The sequence below is a fragment of the Lontra canadensis genome, unplaced genomic scaffold (genome assembly GCF_010015895.1).
Source record: "Lontra canadensis isolate GAN:19392208 unplaced genomic scaffold, GSC_riverotter_1.0 scaffold1, whole genome shotgun sequence".
Lineage (NCBI taxonomy): Eukaryota > Metazoa > Chordata > Mammalia > Carnivora > Mustelidae > Lontra > Lontra canadensis.
The window spans coordinates 26534458-26562356 of NW_022630995.1; the positions used below are offsets into that span (position 1 = coordinate 26534458).

Below are 27899 nucleotides of genomic sequence, written 5' to 3' on the forward strand. Positions count from 1 at the left end.
ACAGCTCTGGATGTAGAGGTTATTATCCCAGGTTTTCCCCTTAGGAAACTGAGGATCAGAGGAGTTAAGAGACTTACCTTGTGTCACACAGTATAATAACTGCCCGCGTTGGGACTGGAGCTCACATGTGATTCAAACCTGAAATGTACCTACTTCCAAATACTGTGTCCTTTTCACTATCTGCACTGAAGTCTTAATATTTAAAAATGGACAGAGACAAATTCAGACTCACCTAAGCAGGTAAGGATCAAATAAAACAGCCATGCTTACTCTAGTTTAAAAAATTAAAAATCAATCTCATGTCAAAAAAAATTGGCCAACTGCTATCAGATTTTAAACTAGCTTGTGCCAATCCAAAATATTATGTGATAGAGAAGTCCAGTTAGCCTAGCTGTAGGCTGCTGCGGTTTCCTAACTGATGGGCCTTGGCCCTTGGGGGTACCTGAATTGGGTAAAAGGGTCACTAAGATATTTAGACCCTCAGGCCTCAGGGCAACGCAGCGCAAAGCAGGAGGCCGTGGCCCCAGGCAAGTCCGCCCCACTGCGCCATTCAAGGAGCACCCGTTGCAGTGTGCGCTGGGCCTGAACAAAGTTGGGCAGCATGGTGTGAAGGGTGCTGATAGAGAAAATTCGTCTTTAAGTAGCTTTGGAGTAAGTATGAGAACTGATCTCTGCTCCTCATATCCCAATCCCAAATCATGACAATCCCATTGTCATGATTTACAACCCTGAAAGCCGGTTGATTTTTAATGTATTTTATAATTGACTTAAAAGGAACTCTCTGGTATTATTAATCACACACAGAGCATCAGGGGCCAAGTTTTCAAAATAGTTTGCTGTAAAATAAGCAGTAGAGATAAATCATAAGCCCCACTCTGCGTTCAAGTCTAACAGTATTCTGCCGTGGTCACTTTGAACTGTGTAGATAAGAAAATCGATACAAAAATGGATCTGCATTCAGCCTATGCACAGTTCTCTCTGATAGAGCAACCAGATGCCTTAGAGATTACGAGCAGTCATTAAAGTGTACTGAAGGAGATGAGCTTACTATGTAATACTAAGTGCAGTTTTTAAATGAAGGGGGAAAGTGAACTTTATTTTTTTTTATTTAAATCCAGTTAGCCAATTTATAGTACATTAGTTTCAGATGCAGCGTCCAGTAAGTTATCAGTGATGTACGACACCCAGTGCTCATCACCTCACGTGCCCTCCTTAATGCCCATCACCCAAGAAGTGAACTTTCTGACCTCTGAGTGTTATTAATTGTTGTGATAGTCAGAACTTATTTGAATATATGCAGTGTCATTTCATATTTGAATGATGTTCAGAAAAATCCGCTGGAATTTTCATTCAGACACATAGTCTATTTTTAATTTCACATTCTTGTCCTATTTAGATTTGCTTGGAAAGTCTAAATATTTTTGCAAAAACCACAAAACACTACGCTACAAAGTATTATTTATTGAGTATAATTCACGAAGCAATCTATTTTTACTCCTCTTTGAGAAATACTTGTGTTTTTGATACATCTCCATTAAGTGCTTTTAACATGAGAGGATATTTTGATGTTTTTATAGGACTGTAAAGGTAACAGGTACAGTATTTTAGGACACTTTGCAGGTAGCCTTTGCCTTTTCATTGAGATGTAGACCTGGAAAACTCACGGGAAACGAGATCAGGAACAAACCGTCTATTTCACTTGCGATCTACTTTGCATAATGGTAAAACTTCAGCTCCTCGTTCTCACCACCAGATGGTATTTTTCAAAACCCGAAATGTTAACTTTGCCTTTTTCTGCTGGTTGTTCAACCCCTGCCTTGAGCACTGATAGGACAAGAAGCAGACTCGGGGAAAGTAGATAGACAAAGACAGGCTCCCAGGAGAGGGGGGTAGATTCTTGCTTGTGTAAATAACCGCATCACTTCAGAGAGAGGTCGCAATAACGAGGGAGACAAATGAAATAAAAAGCAAAGTATTTCAGAAACCATCCAACAGGCAGCTAGGAAAATGCAAAACAACACAAGGGGGGGACTGTCTATATATGGTCTGCAAGATTTAAATATATCCTTATTTGTATTCTTTGTGTGTTATGACAAAAATGAAATAAATTTTGTGTGATAGCTCTAATGATGGACGGTGGAAGTTCTACCTAGCTTTGAAAGAATTTTTTTTAAAGAGGATAAGAACGTTATGGTGCTTAACTTGACGAAAAAGAGACCATTGAAATGCTGATATTTTTAGTAGTCTTTTAAAAAGTGTTGAGGGGGCAAAGACTACAAATTATGCCATATAAAAATAAGCCTCTAACTGTTTTGGATTGCTAACCTGAGTTTCAGTTAATTCAGTTTGTAATAACTATTAATGATCTCTCTTTACAATAAAGATTCTGTAAATTGTTTGCTGTTGATTTTTTAATGATTAAAACTCTGGCGGGTTTCTGCTTAATCATACAAACATGATAGATTTAACTATACCTTGAGTATACTTAAATACATTGGTGTTTACATAATCCGTCTGGAATCCTAGAGCTCATCATTCGAAACTGTATGGTTGCTATTTGGATAGTCCTACCCTCTGTGCATTGCAGACTGTCTCTCTCTAGTGTCTCTTCCCTCCGTGTCCCAGGGGAATGTGCCCACTGTCACTGAGGCAAGAGGCCAGAACCTGGAAGACGAAAGGGCGAAGTTTCCAGGGGCAGGGAGGCTCCAAGGGCAGATGGGTGGAGCTTTAAAGGCTCAGGTCTAAATCCCCACCCACCTGGCTGTATCCAGACAGAGACCCATTTGAAAACCACCCAAGGACCAGAAGGTATGCCTTAGAAACTGTTACTGTTGTTGTGTTCTTTCTATACTTTATCAAACATGCCTTCTGCTTTCTTCCAATTGTTTTAACTTCCCTTTTATAGAAGAATGGCCTCTTGGTTTCTGTTGTACTTTCTGTTTTTTCTAGAGCCTTCCTATCTCACTCTCTGACACACACACCTCCAATATCTCGGCTTCCTCATACTTAGGCTTGAATGTGTCCATTTAAAGACTGACATTTTACCTAATTGTTTTCCAGTTTCCTTAGAAAGTTTTTCTAGAGTTCTCAGGAGTTCTTTACCTATTACATGACAGTCTGTATATAATACACATAATTTTTCTTTATAAATCAGTGTCTTTCATTTTAAGACATAAAGTTATCTAGCTTTTTGAACTCAAATTTATTAGTTAACATATAAACCTCAACTTAAAAAGAACCAGGTCAGTGAAAATTTTTAACATGCCCCCATAAGTATTTGTCAATCATATGTTTCTCTTCAGTACTGCAGAATAAGGTGCCTGTGAATGACTGTGTTTAGGGATTGTTCATATTGTTACATTCACAAGGTCTACAATTGTATTTACAATGATTGCGGCTTTGAATAGAGAGACAAATATCTTTCTGGCTGGACAAGTTAATTCAATGTCTGGTATTATGTAAGAAGTACGTTATCAAAATAAATCACTGCTCTATGCTGTAGGGCACCGTTACGGTTCGTGGACATGTGTACCTCGATTTAGGTGCCCTTTAAAATGTAGGAGAGTTGACCTTGTATAAAACCAAAGTTTAAAAGTTACATGTTTCATTTCATTCACTCCGTGCACTTATTTATCCAAACAGCACAGCCTTGGGACAGACTACAGACTATTGAAAATATAAAACATGGGAAGAAGGAAGAGGAATTATATACATATATGTAGTTCTTCTAGTCATAAAAAAAAAATTAAGAGTCTATTGTGAATGGATCTCTCTTTCTCTCTCTCTCTATATATATACACACACATATATATTTGGAAATATGTGAAATATATATATTTGGAAAACACGGCCCTTCTGGGAACTTACAGTCTTTTGGGGGAGTTTACTATCCATTTTCTTTGAAAATTTTTGTGTATACACATTTAGCCATTGTAGATACTTACTTTAAAATTTTCAATTGCTTCTCAAACTTTGATGAAAATGAGACTTGATATTTATGTATCTCATTAAATCCTGATGGTGCTGATGCAGGCCATCATTTTTATAACCCATTTTGCTTATGTTGTGTCTAAATAATTTCAAAATTTAAAGTCACAAAAAATGTAAATTTTTTAATTTTTAAAAAAATCAAGAGTCTCCTTTGTGAACTGAACTTGCCCTTCATATAGTTCATAGTTTAGTGTAACTGGATGGCTTGTCACTCACATAATAAACCACATAGCTGATTACAGGTTGTAGATAAGCATAATAGACTTTGCTCAGTACTAATGACCAGCAAAAAAACAGAAGTCTTTAATCTTGGTAGGTTTTCCTCCAAAGCAGACTGCACGGTGAGTGTTCTTGGAATAACAGAGGTGAGGCCCAAGTGAATATTTTCTAGAAAATCAGGGGAGTTATTTAAATTGTGACATAAATGTAATTGTTTACTATAGCTTTACCATTTTGTTAAAGCCTTAGAGAGAAGTCGAGCATGTGTGTGGTTGGGGGTGGGGAGGAGGGAGAGGAAGAAGCAGACTCCGGGCTGGGATTGGGACCTGAGCCTAAGGCAGACACTTAACCGATTGAGCTACCCAGGCACCCCATAGCTTTACCATTTTTTAAGCTACATTTTAATGCCCCAAGTTTTAAGAAATCAAATGCACTTAAATTGGCAATCAAGGCAAAATAATTTTCCTAAACCTTAAATTGAAAATTGAATTTTCTGCTTCTTCGATGTTAATTGTCACATACGTTATTTTGAATAAGTCCATTCATTTTCCTTTCTCTAGGCATTATGAAAATCCTACATTTCCGAGTCCTAACAATGCTAACAGGTCTTTATTTTCCTGGAACAATGACAAACCCATCCAGAAAAGGCAGTATTTTATTCAGTTTGGAGTGCCAATGGAATGGACATCTTCTGACAAACTGTTCTTTTACTGGGAAGCATGATACCCGTGTGGACATGCCCCAGCCAGCGGCCACACTGGATGCAAGTGCCAGTTTCCTTAGGGATCTCGTACAGTCTCGCGTGAGAAAAGACTGGAATATAAAACATCTGGACCTCAGTAACAATCACATTTCGAACATCAGCTTAAGCCCTCTTGCGCACTTCCACACTTTGGAAATACTAAACCTCAGCAACAGTTCCATCCGCTTGCTCTCTCTCGATCTACCCAGTGCCAAGTCCTCGTGGGGGAAACGCCACAGAAGCAGCGGCAGGCATAGGCTTCCGTTTCTAAAGTTGTTAATTCTTCAAAGAAACAAACTCACTGACATTCCCAAGGGTAAGTACGATTTTAAGAGATGGGCTAGCCCAAGAAACAAGGAGATCTTTTATGCCTGTAAGAATTCCATGTTTGTTGTCAGTTTTGAGGAAATTGCTAAAAGTAAAGCAGTTTCATCAGGACAGATAAATGAGTTTCTTAGCGGAATTTCAAGTTAAAATATGTGGAATTCATAGCCAATGCAATTGAATCTCTCATCATTATAACTTACATTAATGTAATAGAGTTTTGTTGAGAGAGACTAGGAAGTATTTGAGTGCTAAATAATCATGACTTCAGATTATCTACATTGATTATCATATATTTGTTACTAAATATAGAAAGTACTAAGAAATAACTAGTTTATATATTTTCAGTGTATAGCACAATTCCAATTAAGTATGTTGCCATATTTATAATTTTTGTTTTCTTAGAATACATTTTACATCTGCTTGTCCAATTGTCCTCCAAGTGTAGACAAGAAATATGCTAATGTTGTAGGATTACTATATAAACTTTCTTATTGTCAAATCAAAATCAGAATTCTTTATCCTGGTTTCTAACAGGATACTCCACATATCCTGTTGTTTAATAAATTCCCATGGCTTCTGGCATTCAGTAATCCACATGCTGGACCTCCTTAACTAATCACCAGTATTTTATTAAGAAAAGATATCAGGGGGCGCCTGGGTGGCTCAGTGGGTTGAAGCCTCTGCCTTCGGCTCAGGTCATGATCCCAGGGTCCTGGGGGAGCCTGCTTCCCTCCTCTCCTTCTGCCTGCCTCTCTGCCTACTTGTGGTCTCTGTCTGTCAAATAAATAAACAAAATCTTTAAAAAAAAAAAGAGAGAAAAGATATCAGATTCATAATCAGAGTCATAATCTGCAACTTCCTTTGCCTTTTTTAATATCCAGGAGTGCTAGACAATTTCCTTTCCTTGTTTGTTTTTAGTCTTGGTCACTATTTGCTAAGTACTTACCTTATATAAGACATTCTGCTAAAAAAAGAAAATGTAAGGATATTGTCTTTTTTTTCTCCATCCCAAGTTATGCATTAAATTAGGTTTTTTTCTTATTTTCCATTCTTTCCTTTCATATTTTGTTGTTTTGCTTTTTCCCCAGCTTTTGGTCTTGTTTGAAGCATCATTTTGGCAATAGCCTGCCAGGTGAAGGAATGACTATCCCAGTCATCAGATCAACAGAATGATGTGGGAAAGGGAAGAGTCTTCCCTCATAAGCTTTTTCATAAAAGCAATGTGCAGGATTTTCAGTGTGAAGTATAAACTAATTGCACCTTATTTTGTAATTTTTATTATATTCTTATTTTTAAAACCCTGCTATTTGTAGAACATTAGTAATTAAAAAATATTTAAAGGAGAAAACTTTTAAGTCCTTCATGTTATACAGTTGACCTTGGTAAAGATTTACTTATATATGGATTTATTTTTGTAAGTACCACAGAACACTGTAAATATATTTTCTCTTCCTTACAATTTTCTTAATAACATCTACAGTATATAATACATACAACATACAACGTATTTGTTAATTGACTTTGTTATGGGCAAGGCTTCCAGTCAAAAGCAGGCTTTTAGTAATTAGGGGGAGCTAAAGTTATATGTAAATTTTTTACTGTGCAGGGGATCAGCACCCCTCAATCCTGTGTTGTTCAAGGATCAACTGTATATATTCTTTAAGTCTATTCCTCATGCCTATTTACATATTTTTCTTTCAAAATTGGATCATAATTTCCATATTTCATAATTTGTATTTTCATGTCACAGTCCATTTTGAACATCTTTCTATAATTAAGCAATCTCATAAATAGTATTTTATATTATTGAATAGCTTTGATATATACAATACATTATAACTGGGTTAATCAAACAACATTTAGACTACTGCCATTTTTTTGCTATAACTCTATGACGATCATCATGGTAGCTACACATATGCATATGATATAACATAATTTTAACTAGTATGGTTGATGTGAATTTCAACCCATAAGTTCAAGTGTACTAGAGATATAACCTTCTGTTGTCTATACCCCAACGTAATTTCTGATTCTGAGCTCGCATTCTAGTAGACTCAGTTGGGGATGGGGTGTGAGATACTTGTACTTAGTATCAGTCTTCCATGAGCTTTCCTCTGCTTTTCCCCAAATTTGTACCACAGCTCTAGAATCTTATACCCTGACAAGGCATCAAAGTGTACATGTGCATGTGTCTGTGTGTGTGTGGGCACGTGCACATGTGCATGTCTGTGTGTGTGTCGCTCTCCGTCTATGTGTGTCCCTTACCAACCCTGCCAGCCGGAGAACATTTCAGTTTTTTCAGTTTGAAGAAAAGTCTTCACATTTTTTTGTTTCTTCAAAACCCTCTGTCTAGATCTAGAAATTCCTTTCGTCTAAAGGTTTAGGCCTTTGGAAACAAAAGCCAGAAAGACTTGTAGACTCCTCTGTTTTCTACCTTGCCCCGTGCCTCCCCTGGGGTAGTTAACACAAAGCCTACTTTCTGGTTGAATGGGGAGAAATGGAAAAAGAGACATAGAGATAAAAGAGTAATATGTCAAAATATTATCCCACCACTTAACTTATCTCCCTAAGGCAGATGTATTCCCCAGAGCTAACTGGAGGTCAGAGGGACTACAATACCATTTAAGGACCAAAAACCCCTATCCTATAAAATGCATATACAACCCCATCTTTCTTTTCCAAGTTGAACTTCTGCCTCCCCAAAAGATCAGAAAAAATGTTACACTTACAAAGGAGAAGAAAAGGTGATGAGCCAGTCATGTATCTGAAACTCTATTAGAACTCTAGCAGATGAAACCATAGAGAGATGAATGAAACCAGTTGATGGTGGGACGCCAATGTAAGCTTTGAATCTAACTGGATATAATTCAGAGTTCTTTTATCCATAGCATTTTGTGATTTGAATTATTTAGCTCTAATCGCCACATCCTTCAGTTGGGCCCCCCTGTAACATCCCTTTGCCATTCTACGATTCTGTGACCGTGGCTCAGTCACCCTGACTTTGAAATCCCATTTTGGAGGGGGAAAACTGGTAAAAGAAAGGGAGGTGCTGCCTGGAGTACCATTCTATTTCTGACCCTCCCTTTGTTCTTTGATTCCTTTGTTCTAAGCCTGTGTAAAGGCAGCATCTGGGGGCCCCTGGCTGGCTCAGTCGGTACAGTATGCTACTTATGATCTTGGGGCTGTGAGTTTGAGCCCCACATTGGGGGTACAGTTTACTTAAAAAATTTTTTTGTTACAAAGGTAATATATTGATAATATAATATTTACTCATAGAATTGTAGTGAGGATTCAAGGAAAAATGTATTTCAAGAACCTACTGTATGTAACATGGCATTTGGCATAGTAAATGGTAGCTATTAAAATATGGGAAAAGTACTTTGTATATGTGTAAAGTACTTTGCAAATATTAGTTATTTTTTCTGTCTTGGCACAAACTGAGAATAACAGTCTATTTAGAAACAAATTATCAATTCGGTTTTGTCTAAATCTCAAGTTATCTTCTAAAATGTTCAATAGCTATTGCAGTGTGGAAGGCCTGGCCCACATAATTCATGAGCTGAGACTCATTTGTGTCTGCCTGTTTATAGAAGTGCTTGCATTCATCGAAAATAATAATAAATCAGAGATTCTCACAAAGTAGCAATCAAACAACCGGCCTTGTAACACATGTGTGCTTTTATAAATCCTGTCCCACGTCTTCAAATGGTGACAGCTTACAGAAGCCATGAAAAATCGCTTTCACTCAGGAAGGCCCACCTTTGTAGGAGCGAAAGCTCACACTGATCACCCAGACTCAACTGATCCCGTGTCATCAGAGTGAGCTGTGATGTCACCAACAAGCTTCACGTTGGGGAAACACCCAAGGCAAGTGCCAGCCAATGCAATTTACAAAACAGTTAGCCGGCTCTGAATTTAAGCTTTCTGATTTGATCTTGCTCCCAGATCTTTGGAGTACAGTGTTAATAGCAGAAAAATCAGTTTTCAAACAATGGAATCAATCTCCAGTTAAACTCTCCCACAAGCAGTATTTTTGGAGTGCCCATAGAGTACCTGGAAATGCAGAAGGACCAACATCTTCCTGGGATTCCAATTAGGTTGACAGACCAGATTTGACAGCCTGACATTTAACCCATTAAGTTCTGGAACCCAAGAGATAAATGTGTTAAAATGAGACGAAATAATACCTGACTTTTGAAACTGGTGGAGGGAAAAAAAACAAAAAACAAAAAAACATAACCAGTGTATGGTAAAAACAAAAGTATGTTATAATCTATTTCATATTTCTTCCTGATTGCTGTTGAATTATGGAAATACCAATAAGCTGTATTCTCAAAACTGGGTCAGGTTCTACAACAGCCACATGAATGTATGTCAGTAAGCTAAGAAGGCCTGGTGTTTGGTTCACCTATACAAAACTGACCACGTTGAGCGCTGACCTAATGAATAAAATATCTTGTCTAAGACCATTTCAGACTCTTTCAATTCTAAATACTCTTTGAACTTGAAGCCAGAACTCCCTGAATATCATTGTTCTATGTTATCAGATTATCACTCTTAGGAGAGCATTTAAGGAGTTCATAGTCCAAAGGAACATTCCTAAGGCAATTTAGTGTCTGGGAGTACCCTCTATGGCCTTTCTTCTAAGAGACACTGAGACAATTTCTTAGAAATAATAAAAATGCCTCTGGCTGCTTAAATGCAAAAACTAATCAGATTCCTGCCTCCTATGGCTTATGTGATCATCGGAAAACAGTTCAATAAATAGTTCCTTCCCCACAAAAGTGCCTCCATATTTTCCTCCCAATGTTCAACTCCCCTCTCTTGAAACATGGAATCTACCTTCCGATGTCCATGCCCCAGCTGTCACTGCCCCTCCCAACTTCTTTTGTTCACCTGAGTACCCCCTCAACATTGATTCGCCATGCAAAATTTTTAAAAGAACACATTTCCCCATTGAGAAACGCACCCAAGTACGGTGGAAGATTTACTCAAATTTCCCAACTCTACTCTGGGAGACCCTAAGCAAACGATGTCATTTATAGGACCCCACCAGTTCTCTTAATAGAATTAAACCTTAATTCTCTAAAATTAGAGGTAGATGGAAATTTTTCAGGTAGGAGGTGTAACTGAACTTAACAGTCTTAATTCTTATCTGCAGAGTTTACCTTCTTCTTGGGGATCTTAGCTTGATATTATGAAGGGAGTCAAATAAGGGGGTATCCTTATAACTCTCTGCCTTCAAAGTCCCTATTCCCACCCCCACCCCCTCTGCCAACCCATGCTTAGGATGTTCTGGTCCCATTCTTCTTATTTACCCTTATACCTCTTATATTACTCTATTTACCTGTTAATTGACCTTAAACAAGACACTTAACCTATAAAAAGCTGCCTGGTTCTTATTTTTAACTGAGGATGATGGCATATATGGGGAGGATATGAGGGTTAGCGATAGTGCTTGTAAAAACTTTAACACATAGAGTGATGATATGTGTGAAACATTTCTCACAGCATCTGGTACGTAATGGGTGCTCGAACAATGTCAGCTCCCCTCTAGTGCCTTTTGATCATCCTGAGTTTCTAATTCTCTGTTCCCCATCCCAGTCTTTGCTATGATGGTCACTTCTGTGATCTGAGGTACAATGGGTACAATGGGTGATTTCCATTCTCTCTCTGCAAAAGTTCAAATTTCATGTGAGTTCAGAATACCCATCAACTATCTTGTTGTTGGTCAGACTTCTCTGTAAGTCTGTACGTTATCAGAGGCCCCTGCTCGTCTGTCTGCTAAGCGCTCTTTGATCTGTCCTTTGACTCACTGAACCACACTGACCCATGAGACCATCACCACTGTTGGATAATGAACTAGTATCCCCAAAGTTCCTCATGCCCTTTATGATTTATCTTTCCCATCCATCCTCTCCCTTCAGTAACCAATGATCTCCTTCCCGACACTATACATTAGTTTGTATTTTCCATAAGTTTATATTCATGCAATTATATTGTTTCTTTTTTTTTGGTATAGCTCCTTGCATTCAGCATAATTACTTTGAGATTCATCCATGGCGTTGTATGTATTAAAAGTTCATTTCTTTTCATTGCCAGAATTCATTGCATGGATATACATTTACCTCTTTGTGGGCACATTGGCTGTCTTTTTTGGTTCTTATAAATAAACCTGATAGCTAAAGGGATGGAGAAAGATAAACCATTAAAGGTTCCTAGGTGGCTCCATCGGTTAAGGGTCTGCCTCTGGCTCAGGTCATGATCCCAGGGTCCTGGGATCAAGCCCCGAATCAGGCTCCCTGCTCAGCAAGGAGCCTGCTTCTCCCTCTGCCTCTGCTGCTCCCACTGCTTGTGCTCTCTTGCTTTGCTCTCTCTCTCTCTCTCCCTCTGTGTCAAATAAAATCATAAAAAAAATGATAAACCATTAGATAAACACTAGTCAAAAGGAGAGTGGAGTGACTATATTAATTTCAGACAAAGGAGACTTTAGAACAAGAAAACTATCAGGGATAAATAAAGCACTATATAAAGGGGATAAAGGGGCCAATTCTTGAAGAAGATGGAATAATTTTAAATGTGAATATGCCTAACAACAGAGTGTCAAAATATGTGAGGAAAAACTGACAACTGAAAAGAGAATTTTAAAAATCCACTATAGTTGGAAACTTCCAGCACTCCCCTGTCAGTTGATAGATTAAGCAGGCAGGTAATCAATAAGGATGTAGTTGACTTGAATATCACTATCAGTCAACTTGATCTAATTGGCATGTATGGGATACTCCCTCCAACAATAGTAGAATACACATTTTTTTTCCACTGTACATAAAACATTTACCAAGACAGACCGCATTCTGGGCCATAAAGCACAACTTAACAAACTTGAGTAAAAAACAGAAAGCATGCAAATATGTTCGCAGATTACAATGGAATTAAACTGGAAATCAGCAGCAGAAAGCTACAAACTCCTAAAATCCCTGAAATTAAACAACACATTTCTAGATAACACATGTGTCACAAAAGAAGTCTCAAGAGGGATTTGAAAATATTTTAAGGTAAGTGAAAATGAAAATTCAGTCTATCAAAATTTGAGGGATATGGCAAAAGCAGCAGTTCGAGGGAAATGTATAGCATTAAAAGCATCCACTGGAAGAGAAGTCTAAAATCAAAAACATAAGTTTCCATCTTGAGAAATTAAAGAAGTAAGAGCCATGTGTGCCTAAAGCAAGCAGAAGAAAAGAAATAATAGAAATTGCAGAAGTAATCAATGAAATTTAAAACAGGTGAAACAATGGATAAAATCAACAAAGCCAAAATGTGTTTCTTTGAAAAAATAAAATAAAAATGATAATTCTCTAAACTAACCAAGCCAAACTAACCAAGAAAAAAAACATAAGAAGACACAAACTGCTAGTATCAGAGATGAGAGAGGGATTATTGCTACTGTTCCTATCAACGTCAAAAGAATAATGAAACGAAGTCTTTGTGGTGATACGTGCTTTCATTTCTCTTGGGTAAATAACCTAGGCAGACAAGGACTGAGTTGTATGTAAAGTAGATGTTTAACTTTTGAGGAAATTGCCCGTGTTGTATGCAGTGGTTGTATCATTTTAAATCCCCACCAGCACTGTGTAAGAATTTCAGTCGTCCTACATCCTTACCCATACCAGGTATGGGCCATCTTTTTAATTTTAGCCATATGTCATTGTGGTTTTAATTTGGATTTCCCTAGTGACTATTGATATTGAATATCTTTCTGTGCGCTTTTTTGCCATCCGTATGTCTCTAATGATGTATATAAATCTTTGGCCAGTTTCTAATTTTTTTTTTTTTAAATTACTGAGTTTTGAGTGTTCTTTATCTCTTCTGGGTACAAGACTTTTCACAGATACGTGATTTGTAAATATTTTCTCTCCCAGTCTGAGGCTTGAGTATTTTTTTATTTTAATAATGTCTTTCAAAGAGCAGAATTTTACATTTTTGTGAAATACATTTCATCACTTTGTTAGTTTATAAATTGTGTTTTGGTGTCATATCTAAGAAATCTTTGCCGAATCCAAAGTCACGAAGATTTTTCTATGTTTTCATCTAGAAGTTTTGTAACTTTACTTTTTTACATTTTATATTTTAGGTTTATGATCTATTTATATTTAGGTTAAAATTTAGGATTTTTTTAAAAGATTTTATTTATTTATTTGACAGAGAGACAGAGAGAATGGGAACACAAGCAGGGGGAGTGGGAGAGGGCAAAGCAGGCTCCCCGCCAAAGCAGGGAGGCCGATGCATGGCTCGATGCCAGGACCTTGGGACCATGACCTGAGCCGAAGGCAGACGCTTAATGACTGAGCCACCCAGGTGCCCTAAAATCTAGGTTTTTACATTAGGTTTATGACAGCTTTAAAATAGTTTTGAGTTAATTTTTTATATGTGGTATGAATAACATCTAGAAGTTTTTAAAGACGGGCGATTATCCCAACACCATTTATAGAAAAGACTATTTTTTTCTATCCTTTTACATGTATGCTGCTCATGTTCCTATATTTAAAGTAGGTTTCTTGTAGGAATTGAATAGTTGACTCTTGAATTTTTATCCAAACTGGGAATCTTTGCCTTTTATTTGGTATTTTTAGACTGTTATTTCTATCTATCATCTTGATATTTTTTCTATTTGTTTATTCTGTTCTTTGTTCCCCCTTTTATCTTTTTCTGATTTTTTTTTTGCATTGTGTATCTTTAAAATTAATCCTCTTTAATTAATTAATCCTCTTTAATTAATCTTAAAATTAATCCTCTCTATCTCCTTTGCAGGCCGACTAGCCATACTTCTTTGCCGTTGTTGTGTTGTTTTGTGGTTGCTTTGGGATTCGCAATACACACCCTGACATCACAGCCTGTTTTATGTCGTGTTACACTGTTAGCCTGTAACACAAGGAACTTACAACTATATTCTTCCACCTCTTTTCTCCTGGTGTTTGTGCTAGCATTGTCATACACTTGACCCATACATATATATTGTAAGTCCTACGGTACATGTTTACTATTTTTGCTTGTGTGTGTGTGTGTGTGTGTGTGTGTGTGTGAAATGTTCATGGTTAAACGGTAACAGCTAAAAGATCTGAGTTTCAATCCCAGCTCCACAGCTCCACCTACTAAGACATGGGGCAAGTTCTTAACTTCACTGCACCTAGGTTTTGTCGTTGACGAGATGCTAACAATGTCCAGGGCTTTGTGATGATTTAAAGGAGATGTCTGTGAAGTGCTTAGAGCATAAAGAGAGTATACAATTAAACAAGAGTTTTAAAATGATTTCTTCCGGGATGCCTGTGTGGCTCAGTGGGTTAAAGCCTCTGCCTTCGGCTCAGGTCATGATCTCAGGGTCCTGGGATCGAGCCCCACATCGGACTCTCTGCTCAGTGGGGAGCCTGCTTCCCCCCCCACCGCCTGCCTCTCTGCCTACTTATGATATCTGTCTGTCAAATAAATAAATAAAATCTTAAAAAAATAAAATAAAATGATTTCTTCCCTCCACTGAACTCCTAGGGTCCGTGTTCCATTCAAATTAAGCAGTGACACATTACAGGAACTATGAGCTCATAGCCACGTGGAGCCAGGCAAGTGCCATGCCAGTGTTAAGGAAACTACAGCTTCTTGTATATTGGTGTCTTCTACTGCATTTTTTTAACAGACCCATATGTTTGCATATTAAAATGTGTAGGAATACTCTTCACTCCATGAAGAAACATATTTTCTCTAAGGATTGTATTCAAAATATTTAACAACTGGCCTGTAGCCTGGACTTTCCAACTGGGTGCCTAGGGCTATGGGGCAGCACACGGGAACCCGGCAGTGGTTATTTACAAACCAATACAGAAGTATTTCTTACCAGCCTGTGCCACCTCAATATCAGCCTTGGTTCTCTCCAATTTTTTTTTTAAGATTATATTTATTTATTTGACAAAGAGGGAGAGAGAGAGAACACAAGTAGGCAGAGCGAGAGGAAGAAGCAGGCTCTCCACTGAGCCGGGAGCCCAATGCGGGAGTCAATCCCAGGACCCTGGGATCATGAACTGAGCCAAAGGCAGTTGCTTAACCAATGACCCACCCAGGCGCCTCCCTATTTTTTTTAAACATGCAGCTTCTTGGCCTGTCCTTTGTTTTCCTGTTTTTGATGGAGGTCTGAGTACAAAGAAACCATCTTCTTCTGTAAGCGCCCGCCCTAGCTCAAACAGGCAGCCCTCTTTCAGCTCCAACTGAGCATTATCTCGTGCCAGTTGGACCTCTGAATTTTCAAGAGAAGCTAGAAATGCAGATTTTTGTACTGAATCTTTATTGTTATCTCCGTAATTTTTAAATCTCTGTGCAGGTCAAAGACTGTGACCTCTAGCTTATTATATATTCCAGACATTGCAAGAGTTAACAAAGATGTGAATTCCTCCCCGAAGGGACTAATCATCTGACTAAGAGGCTGATAGGCAAACACCAGTTCCCTGTAGAGTAGGATGCTGGGGTGTAAGGGCTCGGATAATCAGGAACTTTTTCTCGTGTGTATGTCTTATCACTCACTCCAACACGAGGATGCTGTGCTCTGTTTGTCCTCAGCACTGAGTGCCTGGTTCCTAATGTTTTGATTGAGTTGTCCTAATGATCTCTTAATCAGTTCAGCTGTTGTGAACATATGATAACATCGATGTCCGACTATTTACATTAAGTCATCATCTCTGCATAATCAATTCGGTAATGAGTACCTTGCAGACTGTAGACAAACAATACTCCCTTCTGGAATTGAACCAACCTGTTCTGCTAAGTAGCAGTTGGTTGAAGAAACAGACGACATGTGAGGGGCACCAGGATGGCTCAGTCGGTCGAGCGTCTGCCTGCGGCTCAGGTCATGATTTCCAGGATCCTGGGATGGAGCCCCACATCGGGCTCCCTGCTCAGTGAGGATTCTGCTTCTCCCTTTCCCTCTGACCCTCTCCTGCTCATGCTCTTTCTCTCTTGCTTGCTCTCTCTCAAATAAATAAATAAAATCTTAAAAAAAAAAAAAAGACACAAACTGTGATAACAGAGCAGAAGGGAATTGGGAAAATGCAGGGCATCCTTATGAGACTCATGTGGGAAATCAGATTTGGAAGTCGGCTACGACTGGCACCTCCTTCCCAGCCTTTGTGTTCTGTGCCAAATGGGCCTCCTGGTTACCCTCTGGATACAAAGATAGAGACTAAAACCCAAGTAAACAATTTTGCCAGAAAACAAAACCTCGCTATAGCTTATTACCTGTGAAAAATAAGCGAATGCCTAGAAGTGTTACAGGACCAACAAGAACTGTGGAGTGTTACTACTACTGACCGATCAGTTCCTCTCCCTCCCAGCCTTTTACCTCTGGATGCTCAGAACATGTGTTATCTGTCTGTGTGTGGCTCTTTTTCCCCCCCAGGAACACTGGAATCCTACTCTGGGCTGTCCTGCAACCCGCGGTGACCGTACACAGAATCCCAGTCTGCTGCGCCGCTGAGCCGGCCCTCCACGGACAGCCCCGCAGGGTGTCCCCACGGTTTCACCGCGATCAACAATGCTGCAGTGAACATCACCCCTGGATAATTTAATGTGCTTTTTTCTCTTAACAGGACTTCGGAACCTGAAATCATTACAGAGTCTGGACCTGTCGTTCAATGGGATAACGCAGATCGGTCTGTCAGACCTCCGGAACTGCCCGCGGCTGGAGAACCTCTACTTAAAAAGCAACAAGATATTCAGGATTCATCCAGAAGCCTTCAAGGACCTCAAGAAGTTACAGGTTATAAAGTGACTTTTAGAGGATTTCCAATACGCAGGCAGCTGGACAATTACATTAGAATATTTCTGCCAGAGAGTTTCTCCACACCCAGGAGCGCTGGCTTTTAGTTAAAAACTAGAAGCCTATTTTAAGTCTCGGCTGAAATTGCTGAAGTCTTTCTCTTGCCTCAAAATCAAATGCCTCAGTCATAGACAAGAATTTCACTCAAACATAATACTCAGCCGCAAGAATTGGCACATTATTTTTCTAAATCAAATTAAACCCAACTCCCAGTTTCCACTTATCCGTTGGCAGGAAATTCAATCCCGGTGATCGCCGAGGCTCCCGCCCTGAGCTGCAGGGTGGGTCACAGGTCCCCGGGGCTTGCGCAGTCTGGAGCACTTGAGGCCGCTCCTCCGAGCCACATTTGGGCGATGCTTAGCAGCCTTGGACGGGATGTTGTGGGGCCCTGAAGGCCAGTGATTCCGTTGCTTCCAAACCCACACGGGGCGTAAATAATAAAAATAATCATAATAACAGGCCATACTTGTAGAGTACTTACTACGTGCCTGTCTCTCAGGCACCTTGCAGTTAATCTCACTAACGTGCTGACAGCTGTGAACAAAAGGGTCCCCCCAACCCCACAACCAAAGCCCTGATGGGGCTTGGCCGCTGCAGCCCCTGCCCCAAGCACTTTGCTCCACCCTCCCCACTCTTGGTGGTGGGTGGGGGGAGAATTACAGTCTCCCTGTGATGCTCCTTTAGAAAGGCCAAAGGGCTTCCAGTGGGATACCTACCGAGGTCTTAGGGAAAGATTCAGTCCCCCATACCCTCCATCACAGACCCTCACTTTTTACACAGCCCTGCATCATTTGGTAGAAACAAACTGCGAGCCCCATAGGCAATTTTAGATGCTCTAGTAACTACATTCAGGAAGTAAAAATAAGCAGGTGAATTTCGTTTAGTAATATATTTTTTAACCCAGTATCACCAAATATTATTCTTAACCCATGTAACCAATATACAGATCATTAACGAGATATTTTACATTGTTGTTCATGCTAAGACTTCAGAGCCTGGTGTATATTATCTGTACCCACAGCCCAGGGGGATGAGTCACATTTCAGTGCTCGAAAGCCATGTGTGGCTACAGGGCCATCATACTAGAGAGCATTGACATAGCTGATTTTTCCCAGTTTTATGAAAAGTGTTAATTCAAGTATAGGTGGGAGACAAAATTCCAGCTACCACCTGTCAGCCAGGGCCCCCCAGGTCCCTCCTCTACCGAAAGGAGGAGAGTGAGGCAGCAGTAAGGTCGGTGGGCTCTGGGCTCAGCTGCCCGGGTTGAGACCTACCTAGCTTCTGCCACGTTGCCGCCACGCAATCTTGGGCAAGTCACCGCGTCTCTCTGTGCCTCAGTTTTCTCAGGTAACGTCATTCCTTTCTGATAGAAGTTCGTGAGATTTAAATGTTTTAATGCACATAACGTCTTGAATGGTACTTGGAATATAGCAAGGTCTTTCTGAATGAAGACTGCATAGAGAAATTCAAAAGTGGCCACAGCGCCCCACCCTCTGAACATACTAAACTGTGCCACTTCTTGTTAAAAATCCTTCTAAGCTTTCCCAACAAGGGCTGGCCCCTGCCTGCCTCTCCAACCTCATTGCACAAGACACTCCCTTGCTCCCTTGCTTTTTCCTCACTGCTGAAATCATTTAGTTTTAGGTATCGTTCGTTGTTAGTGCCTCATCCTCATAATCTCTTTGAGGATGGACATCATCATCTATTTTGCTTTCTAGTGCTTAACATATATCTAACTCATAACGTGAATCTAAAAACACTTGCTGAACAGAGGAATGGATAAATGAATGATGCTCATGAGTAGGTAGGTCACAAATTACTACCAAGTTGGCAGTCCAAAACCACACACATACTGTCTCATAAAACATTCTGATCTGGGGGGCCAGGAAGCCAGGCAAGGCCCTGGGTCCTTTGCTAAGGGTATTTCAAGAGGCCAAAGTCAAGGTGTTGGCCAGGGTTTGAGACTCCCCTAAAGGTCCAGTTGGAGATGGACCCTCTGCCAAGCCAACATGGGTGTTGACAAGAGGCAGGTCCCAGTGGGCTGTGGCACTGAGGGCTCAGTTCCTTCCTGGCTGTCAGCCTCAGCCTGCCCTCAGTCCTGGGACACGTGGGCCTCTCCATCGAGCCTCAAGGAGAGAGCCTGCTAGCAAGAAAAACATGACAAGCTAATACAATGTCATCATGGGAGTGACATCACATTGTTCTGCTATATCTGCTGGCTTAGAACCACGTTGTAGGCTCTACCTCCTCTCCACGGGAGGAGATTCCTCAAGGGCATGAATATCAGGAGGCAGGACCATTGGGGACCATCTCTGCCACAGTAATTATCAGAGCAGATGAGAAAAGAGCACTTGGCAGTGCTCCCCAACACCCCACAAATGAGTTGTCGGATCGCCTGGGAACCTCATTTCACATACTGTATACTGACTGTAAGTGTATTTGTGTGTGCAGTTGCCCTATGTCTGTTGTTATTTCCTACACATTTTTACCGTGCTTCGTAAGTGTTCAGCAGCTCACGGGGAAGAGATGCTACAGGCAAACTAAAAATGTTTTTAGCATAAAACATTTAGCCCCAAGAATGTTTTAAATCATCTGCAATTCTCGCCCAGGATCATACAATTTCTCTTTCTCCATTATCCTATCTACATGTTTGCCAATGACTCTAAAAACTGGTTTCGGAACCTGATGAAACTATCTGGTACCAGAAAGCTAGAATATCAAAAGAGATGTTGATTTTTTTTTTTTTTCTCTTTCAAGAGAATGTATTTAGTACTTACACTACACTCTGTGTCTTCCCACGTGGGAATCTTTTCAGAAGCCAGATCAATTTTTCAAATCATAAAGTCATCATCGTGTTTTGCTGGAACGAAAGAAGTTTCACTGGCATTTCAAATTAGCATTCCTTTTCTTAAGCTTTCCCATTCTTCTTGGATACTGTGATTCGTGTAGCAACATCCGTTGCCTCCCAATCTTTCTATCATGCACACCCCTTTCCAATGATGGTGGATGGCTTTTTCTTTAGGCAAATTAGACTGTTCTTTCATCTTTATTCCTCCTGAATCATTTTATGAGTTTTCTGTCCTTGCTTCAGTTTTGTTTTCGGTTCCATGGTTTGTCATATAAGACGCCGGGATGAACAAAATGCAGATGCACTAAAAGGAAAATCACTGGCCAAAACACACCAGAGTATTCCCTTCTGTTGTTGGGTGGGGGGACGGCGGGGGGTTCATAAGAAAGCTCTTGATCGCAGGCAAGGCCTGGCGAAGCGAAGTAGTTTTTTCTCCCCCAACCCCGTCTCCTTCCTTTTCTAGGCAACCTTCCTTTGGGAGTCAAGACTGCTTGGTTACTCAGCACTAAAAAGGTTACCCTCACTACCTCAGTTCAGGGAGAATTCTGATTCTACACGTGGTGGTCTTGGTCATGGTGCTGTTTGTTTAAATCAGCTCTTCTTAGGAATTTATAGAACCCAAGATGCCAATGCTGTTTTTTCCCTGGTGTTTATAAAACAATTGACCTGGGTGACATTCAGACTCTCTTTCATTCATGGCCTACTTTTTTTTTTTCCCCTTCCAGCAGGGTTTCCATTTTCTCTTTTATGATTTTCTGTTCTTCTACCTACCACCTGGCCCTCCCTAAGCCCCATGCCCCCCACCCCCTGCGGCCTGCTGCTTCCGGCCTCCTCCCCGCAGCCCTTCCCTCCCAGGCAGTGGGAGCCCAGGCTCTCCAAGACAGCATGTTCCAGAGGGAAAGGCATGCAGCCCTGGTGCTGGATTAGATCTCAGCTCTGACACTCCCATTCATTCATTCCTTTCTCCTTTACTTACTGAGCACCCGCTGTGCACCAGGCCCCAGTACTAGGGGCTTCGTGGTGTGTACTATGTGGCCCAGCCCAGTTTCCTCCTCTGTGAAAAAGGGGAGGGGAAGGTCAAAGCACCCAGTAGAATGCCTGTTGCACAGCAGCACTCTGCAAACGGTAGCAAGAGCTACACCAACTACCTTCCCCGCCGTATCATGTCATGGCCATCGCCAACTTCTGCAGGTCCCTGCTCTCCGTTTCCAGAGCCACTGAAGACTTTTTGTTCCCCAGGTCCCCCTCATTTCTGATTAGACTAGAAAAATTAGTCATCTGGGATACATCAGGTGGCCATAGATGCAGGGAAATGTACTACTACCCTTGAGATAATTGTTGATCCTAAAGATCTCTCTTTGCTACTTCTCAAACACGGTTCTTTTGTGTTCTACGTTCTCATGGCCCAGGATCCTTGGTCACTTTCGAGATCACAGTGCTTCCAGAAATTCTAGACCTGGTATCTAATTCTAGACCTTGATAATCACAGGGAGTCTCGATTTTATCTAAAAGTACAAATTACCACTCAGAGGAGGAAATGACTGGGCATCTGATATAGGCACCATACTGAAAGCTTTCACGTGCATCTAACCCTCACAACCACCCTAGAAGGGAGGCTCCTAAAAAATGAACAGTTTTCTGAGGCTCACAGAGTTGCTAGGGGCAGAGCAGAAATTTAAACTCAGTGTTCCCCAACTGTCAAATCAGGCCTAAATTCGTATTGCCTCCATAGCAATGGAAGCAATACCTGTAACTATTGTTGATTTTGTCTCTACATGTCTTCATTCACAGACTGCCCTAAATTTGTTTCTTTTCAAACAGGTTGTAGACCTCAGCAACAATGTTCTGACCGCCATCCCACCCATGATGGTCATTGCTCTGGAACTTCCCCATCTGGAGGTGGACTTGGCCGACAACCCGTGGCAGTGTGGCTGCAGCGTGGCAGCCTTCCAAAATGTCATTTCCGACTCCTGGAAGAAAACGTGGAACGGCATTTGCAGCGAGTCTGTGGGTAAGTCGGTGGTGCCTCTTCTCCCAGAGATGGTGCCAGCTGAACTGAGAAAAGCACGTGAAATAGTCTCCTTGGAAACCACGACAGTCCCCTTGAAAGCCAGAGTGTCGATTCGGGCATTTAGTCAGCCACTGGCTGTGTCACAGAAGAGTCACTGGTACCTGTCTCCCTCGGTTCATGAATGATTGTCCTCACGTGATCAAAGAAACGTAGTGCCAGTGGCTCAGAAATCATTGGATTTGGTCAAAAACAGTAATTTCACAGGGAGACAAAGCCCCAAAATGTCACATTTTTTTATCCCAAGTCTTTTTTTTCTTTTAAGATTTCATTTATTCCCTCTCTCTCTCTGCCTGCCTCTCTGTCTACGTGTGATCTCTCTGTGTCAAATAAATAAATAAAATCTTTAAAAAAAAAAAAGAATAAATAAAAAAAAAAAAAAAAGGGCACCTGGGTGGCTCAGTGGGTTGAGCCGCTGCCTTCGGCTCAGGTCATGATCTCAGGGTCCTGGGATCGAGCCCTGCATCGGGCTCTCTGCTCAGCAGGGAGCCTGCTTCCCTCTCTCTCTCTGCCTGCCTCTCTGTCTACTTGTGATCTCTCTCTGTCAAATAAGTAAATAAAATCTTTAAAAAAAATAAATAAATAAATAAATAAGATTTCATTTATTCATTTGAGAGAGTGTGTAAGCAAGAGCACACACAGGAGCAGGCGGAGGGGTATAGACAGGGGGAGAAGCAGACTCCCTGCTGAGCAGGGGGCCTGAGGCTGCTGGACCCCAAAATCACAACCTGAGCTGTTCCCAGGACCCCGAGATCACGACCTGAGCTGAAGCCAAGTGCCCCAATCCCAATCCTTAACAAATAATTGATCAAAAAAGGAACTTTTAAAATGTGAGACATGATTATTTAAAGGGTTTGCCTCTGAAAACTCTGTATGTTAACTAGACTGGAATTAAAATAAAATGCATGCTAACCCTATGAAAGTATAATCCTATTTTATATGTGTGTGTGTGTGTGTGTGTGTGTGTACACACAAAACACACATATTTCAAAACTATACTTTTCTTTATTCCCTGACATTCTCCCAAATTGCTAGACTAGGTTACTAGAGTTGAACATTCTGGAAAACTTTTGTTGGCCATTAACCATCTGGGCTAAATCTCCCAACTCCTAACTGAATACGGGGGTGGGGAGTAGGGTAAGGTTTTTTGTAATGAGTCCTAGACTCCGTTACATTCATGACTCTCAACTGCCACTTAGGTAGAAAAATGGCCATGCTTACCAGGTTCCGAAGAAATCAAGATCACAGAGAAGTTTTTTTTTTTTTTTTCAAGATTTATTTATGTATTTGAGAGAGAGAGCATGAGTGGCCAGAGGGGCAGAGGGACAGGGGGGAGACTCTTCAATCAGACCCCACGCTGAGCATGGAGCCCCACTTAGGGCTGGATTTCCCCACCCACGAGATCATGACCTGAGCCCATTATCAGTCAGTAAAGCTGCTTGTTGTCACGCAGTGTGCCCTTGAGACATAGCCAGGTGAGGACTGAGGGGGACCCACAGAGCCTTTCTTCCATGCCCACTCACTGTGTTTCCTCCCACCCCGCTTACAGGGGATGAGGAGGCATACCAGTGGACCCCCCAAAGCAGAAGTTCCAGGGAGACCCACCTTCCTCATCATCCCACGAAGCCTGTGAAAAGCCTCCCGCCCAGCAGAGCCGAGAGGCCCCAGGCAGGCGGGTTTGAGCACTCCGACACCCCGGGAACGGAGGGCGCCCCAGCCAACGGGAGGCCCCACCGGTGGTCCAGGTGGGCTAGGAGCCCCAGGGATGCGCCCGCAGCTGGAAGAAAGGGAGACCCTTCCCAGGACCTTGCCCTGGCCGTCTGCCTGGCTGTGTTTATCACGTTCTTCGTGGCCTTCTGCCTGGGGGCTTTCGCCAGGCCTTTCATTGACAGACTGTGGCACCAGAGATGCAGACGCAAGGGGCCCAGCTTGGACCGCGCGGATAACGCAGATAACGCGTACTGGAATGAGGGCTTCTGCGACAACATGGAAGCTTCGGGGAAGGCCCAGCACCGGAGGACAGATCGGCCCCTCCAAGAGCCTGCCATCCCCCACGCTGCTGTCATCCCCGACGGAGCCGCAGGAGAGGGCAGACGGGAGCAGGGCCACCGGCGGAGCTGGGGACTGGGCAGTGACAGCAGAGGGCCAGGAGGGGGGAAGGATGACATACTTCTGAGTGACCGTGCAGCCCGTTCTGCTCCCCCAGGACGTCCAAATGCTGATCATAACCAACGAATTCCAGCAGGACGGGATCACATCCGCAAGGAATATGTTCTTGGGGAAGTAAATTATGCGACTGGGGCCCAGGAAGGTTCTCCCCGCACGCCTCCAGGAGAAATGGCAGTTTCTCTCTCCAAAATGCAAATGCGTGTGAACGCACAGAGGGCTGGAGAGAATGAGCGGTTCCCTTTGGAGTTTTCCAAGGAAATGCAAGGGGACGGTTACCTGAATTTGCTGGACACACAGCAGCAAAGGCTCCAGGAGACCAGCACTGAAGAAGGGCCTCCCGCCTCCCACAGTGCAGTCCCACTCAGGGACTGGGGAGAGCAGAGCCCAGAACCACCCGTCTTTCCTCCAGGCTGGGGCCATGACGTGCCGGTCACTCCCACTAACATGGAACCGGTGCAGAAACAGGCTCCTTCGAGCCCTCAGTACACAATGGACAGCAACTATGAATCTGATTCCGATGAAGGGTCTTTATTTACTCTAAGTTCGACAAGTGCGGAGGATGCAAGAAATGGGACCGAAGAAGAGACACATGGCAGGGACAGCCACGGAGCCAGCGAGCCCCCAGAGGATGGGGACCCAGGGGTGAGGAGGGACCATGTTACATCACTGGAGGAGCCTGACGACCATATCCCCTGCCAGAAGATTCTGGAGGAGTGTGAGAATCAGGAGGATTGTTTTGAAAAACCTCTCATTTCTGGCCCAGACTCTGGTTTGTGTGAGAATCGTCTGGAAGGTGCCTCTGACACAGATACATGCGAGGGTGAACGGACCTTGCCTGGATGGCTGGGCGGTAACAGTCCCTCCAGTGATGAGCTCCCAGGAACGGTCCTCGGTGATTACGCCGCAGCTCTCCTATCAGAGACGGTAACGTGGCGTTACTCACTGAGAGACTTAGAGTTTTTCAACGCAGATGTTGTACCACAAACACCGCCATGGTCGGCTGAATGTTCCTCAGACTCTGACGAGAGCGAGAGTCACGAAAGAGACTCAGACATTTATAAACACGAAGCCTGCCTTCAGGAAGTGAACACAGTTCAACATGATATACCTCTCAAGATCACTGCAGGTGAAACCTCGCAACCCGCACAACAACATTCGGAAGGGGGCCACAGGAACTCCCACCTGGTGGACACCGAAGCAAGCGAGGGGTTCGTATGCCCTCTGGAGGACTCGGATTCCAGAAAGGCTAGAAGCCGAACACAGGTGTTACAATCCAGTAGTGATGAGCCGACTCTCCAGTGTGAAAGAGGAGAGGGGGGTTGTGCTGAAAACGGTTCCAGGAGCCAGACACCGTTATTTCAAGAGCCCCCAGATGAACCCAGCTCACCAGCAGCACGGGAGCCCGTCGCTGATAGACAGGGGAGTAAATACTCAGAAGCGAACCTGCTGCAGTCAGAAACAGAGCACGTCCACGTCCACGTTCAAAGGCAGACCCGGGGCCACCTGCGGGGAGCTGGCCGGCTGCACGAGGGCCTGCTCTACTACGATGCGGAACTTGAAAATCAAAGGGAACTCGAGTAACATTTTGCGTCCAGATCGAAGTGCTTAGACGGGCCCAGATTTTCCGTCCGGGTCTGCTGAACAGACCTTCAACACATTCCGCACAGAGAACCGTACAGCTTTCTGGAGGGTGATCATCAAATTATAAAGTGGCGGGGGGGAGGGTTCAGAGCAACTCAATATTTTTTCATAAGTGATGTCAAGAGAGACCATTTTGTAGACGGAACTGTAAATTAAAAATCAGTCTTCCAGAAGAGAAGTGGCGTTTTTTGTAAAAAGGAGAAGCTATCCTGCCATTGTCCTTAATTTGCCCTTCCTTGGCGGGACTTTCCAACCTGGGCTGTCAGGAGCTGTGTTCTCCTCTGTGTATCCACCTGCTTCTCTGGCATTTTCTCCAGTTCCTTCCCGACACTCCTTGTCCACCTCGGCGTGCCCTCTCAAAGAGCATTCCTCAAGGATCTAATCCCAGTCTTCTTGATGTTCCGCTCTCCCTGGGCCCCGCTGCTTCACAACCAGCCCCACACAGACCACGCCCACATGTGCCCCACGAGGCCCCACCTCCCTCCCAAGTTCCAGACTCACATTCTCAACCCCAGTAGCCCAAATCCACATAGATCATCCCGGCACCTAAAATTCATCATTTTCCTTTACAAATATGATCTCCCACAGTCTCTTTCTTGACCAAAAATATCATGACATCCACCCAGGAAAGAGACTAAACTTGTTGTCTTATCTCTGGCTCTCTCTCATGCGTTTCCTGTATCTGAGTGACCTCTGAGCTCTATGCCGGGGAAGTTCGTGTATGTCTATACAGGGAGACATTTCAGTGCGGCAGTCTGGAGAAAGCCAGGCAGTTGATGTCAAACCAGGGTTTGCCCCAAAAGCACCCTTTTTCTTCTCAGAGTGTATATTTAGGGTGGATTACGATGGGAGTGGACTGAGTTTGGGAAAAGGAACTACCCATCCTCCAATCCACGTGGTGGCATCACCACTAGCCCCCTAGGACCTGGCTTCTCAGTGACTCTTAACTTTGTCATCTCCACACTCAACCCCTAAATAAGGCACACCCTTATCGAGCTCCTAGATCATTTGAAGGCTTTTTTGTGACCTTTAGTACTTCTCCTCGCCCGCACTCCCCACCCCAAAAGTCTTACATTCTCTTCATCTCCCCACTAATCAAAAACCTTCAATGCAGGCACCTGGCTGGTTCAGTGGGGAGAGCACGCAACTCCCGATCTCTGGGCTGTCAGTTCAAGCCCTGCATTAGGTGTAAAAAGACAAACAAACAAAGAAACAAACAAAAACCCAAGAACCTTTGATGCGCACCATTGCCTATATAAAGACCGAATTCCATAATCTAGACTTTTCTCATGACATTGTCACTTCTGCACACATTCTGCATTCTGGTTTATATCGTGTAGACCAATCATTTATTCATTTATTTTACCAACCTTTGAGACCTTCACTCATCCCTGATCACTTTCTCCCCCGTTGTTTGCCATTGCTATTTTGAAATCTCCTTGTCCTTGAACTTTCACTGCGAATATTTAGGCTGTCAGGAAGGAAACCCCCTCATTCCCCACCCCACAGCAGTACACTTTGTGACTATGCATGTCTACACTCCTCAGCTCTGAGCTAAGAAGTCAGCATTCTATGGTCAAGGTTAATCCCTCCGGTCAGCTCGTGCTGCAGTCCTGGGCACGGATCCATTTGTGTTTCCCATTCCTTCACTTCCAAGCTTTCCCTGTCTAGTGGCTCCTTCCCACTGGCTAAAAGCATAGCCAAGTCCCTTCAACATTAAAATAAAAGGAAGAGGGGTGCCTGGGTGGCTCCATTGCTTGAGCATCCAACTTTTTTTTTTTTTAAGATTTTATTTATTTGACAGAGAGAGACCACAAGTAGGTAGAGGCAGGCAGAGAAAGGAGGAAGCAGGCTCCCCGCTGAGCACAGAGCCCGATGCATGACTTGATCCCAGAACACTGGCATCATGACCTGAGCCGAAGACAGAGGCTTTAACCCACTGAGCCACCCAGGTGCCCCTCTTTTTTTTTTTTTTTAATGATTTTATCTATTTATTTATTTGAGAGAGAGAGAGAGCACAAGCGGGGTGAGGGGCAGA

The 27899-nt window shown here is 42.5% G+C and overlaps 1 protein-coding gene across 2 annotated transcripts; it reads left to right on the plus strand.

Moving 5' to 3' along the window:
* The first annotated feature begins 2572 nt into the window (after nucleotides 1-2572).
* On the plus strand, nucleotides 2573-25816 carry LRRC66 (leucine rich repeat containing 66). Of its 2 annotated transcripts, XM_032851933.1 has the most exons (5): nucleotides 2573-2808; nucleotides 4770-5267; nucleotides 16906-17075; nucleotides 21805-21994; nucleotides 23601-25816. In XM_032851933.1, the coding sequence occupies exons 2-5, from the start codon at nucleotides 4775-4777 to the stop codon at nucleotides 25799-25801; spliced, it is 3054 nt and encodes a 1017-aa protein (XP_032707824.1). In that variant the 5' UTR covers nucleotides 2573-2808; nucleotides 4770-4774; the 3' UTR covers nucleotides 25802-25816. The 2 variants fall into 2 exon arrangements, with proteins under 2 accessions (XP_032707824.1, XP_032707815.1); XM_032851924.1 differs by lacking the exon at nucleotides 2573-2808 and having other exon boundaries at nucleotides 4577-5267.
* Nucleotides 25817-27899: the final 2083 nt, after the last annotated feature.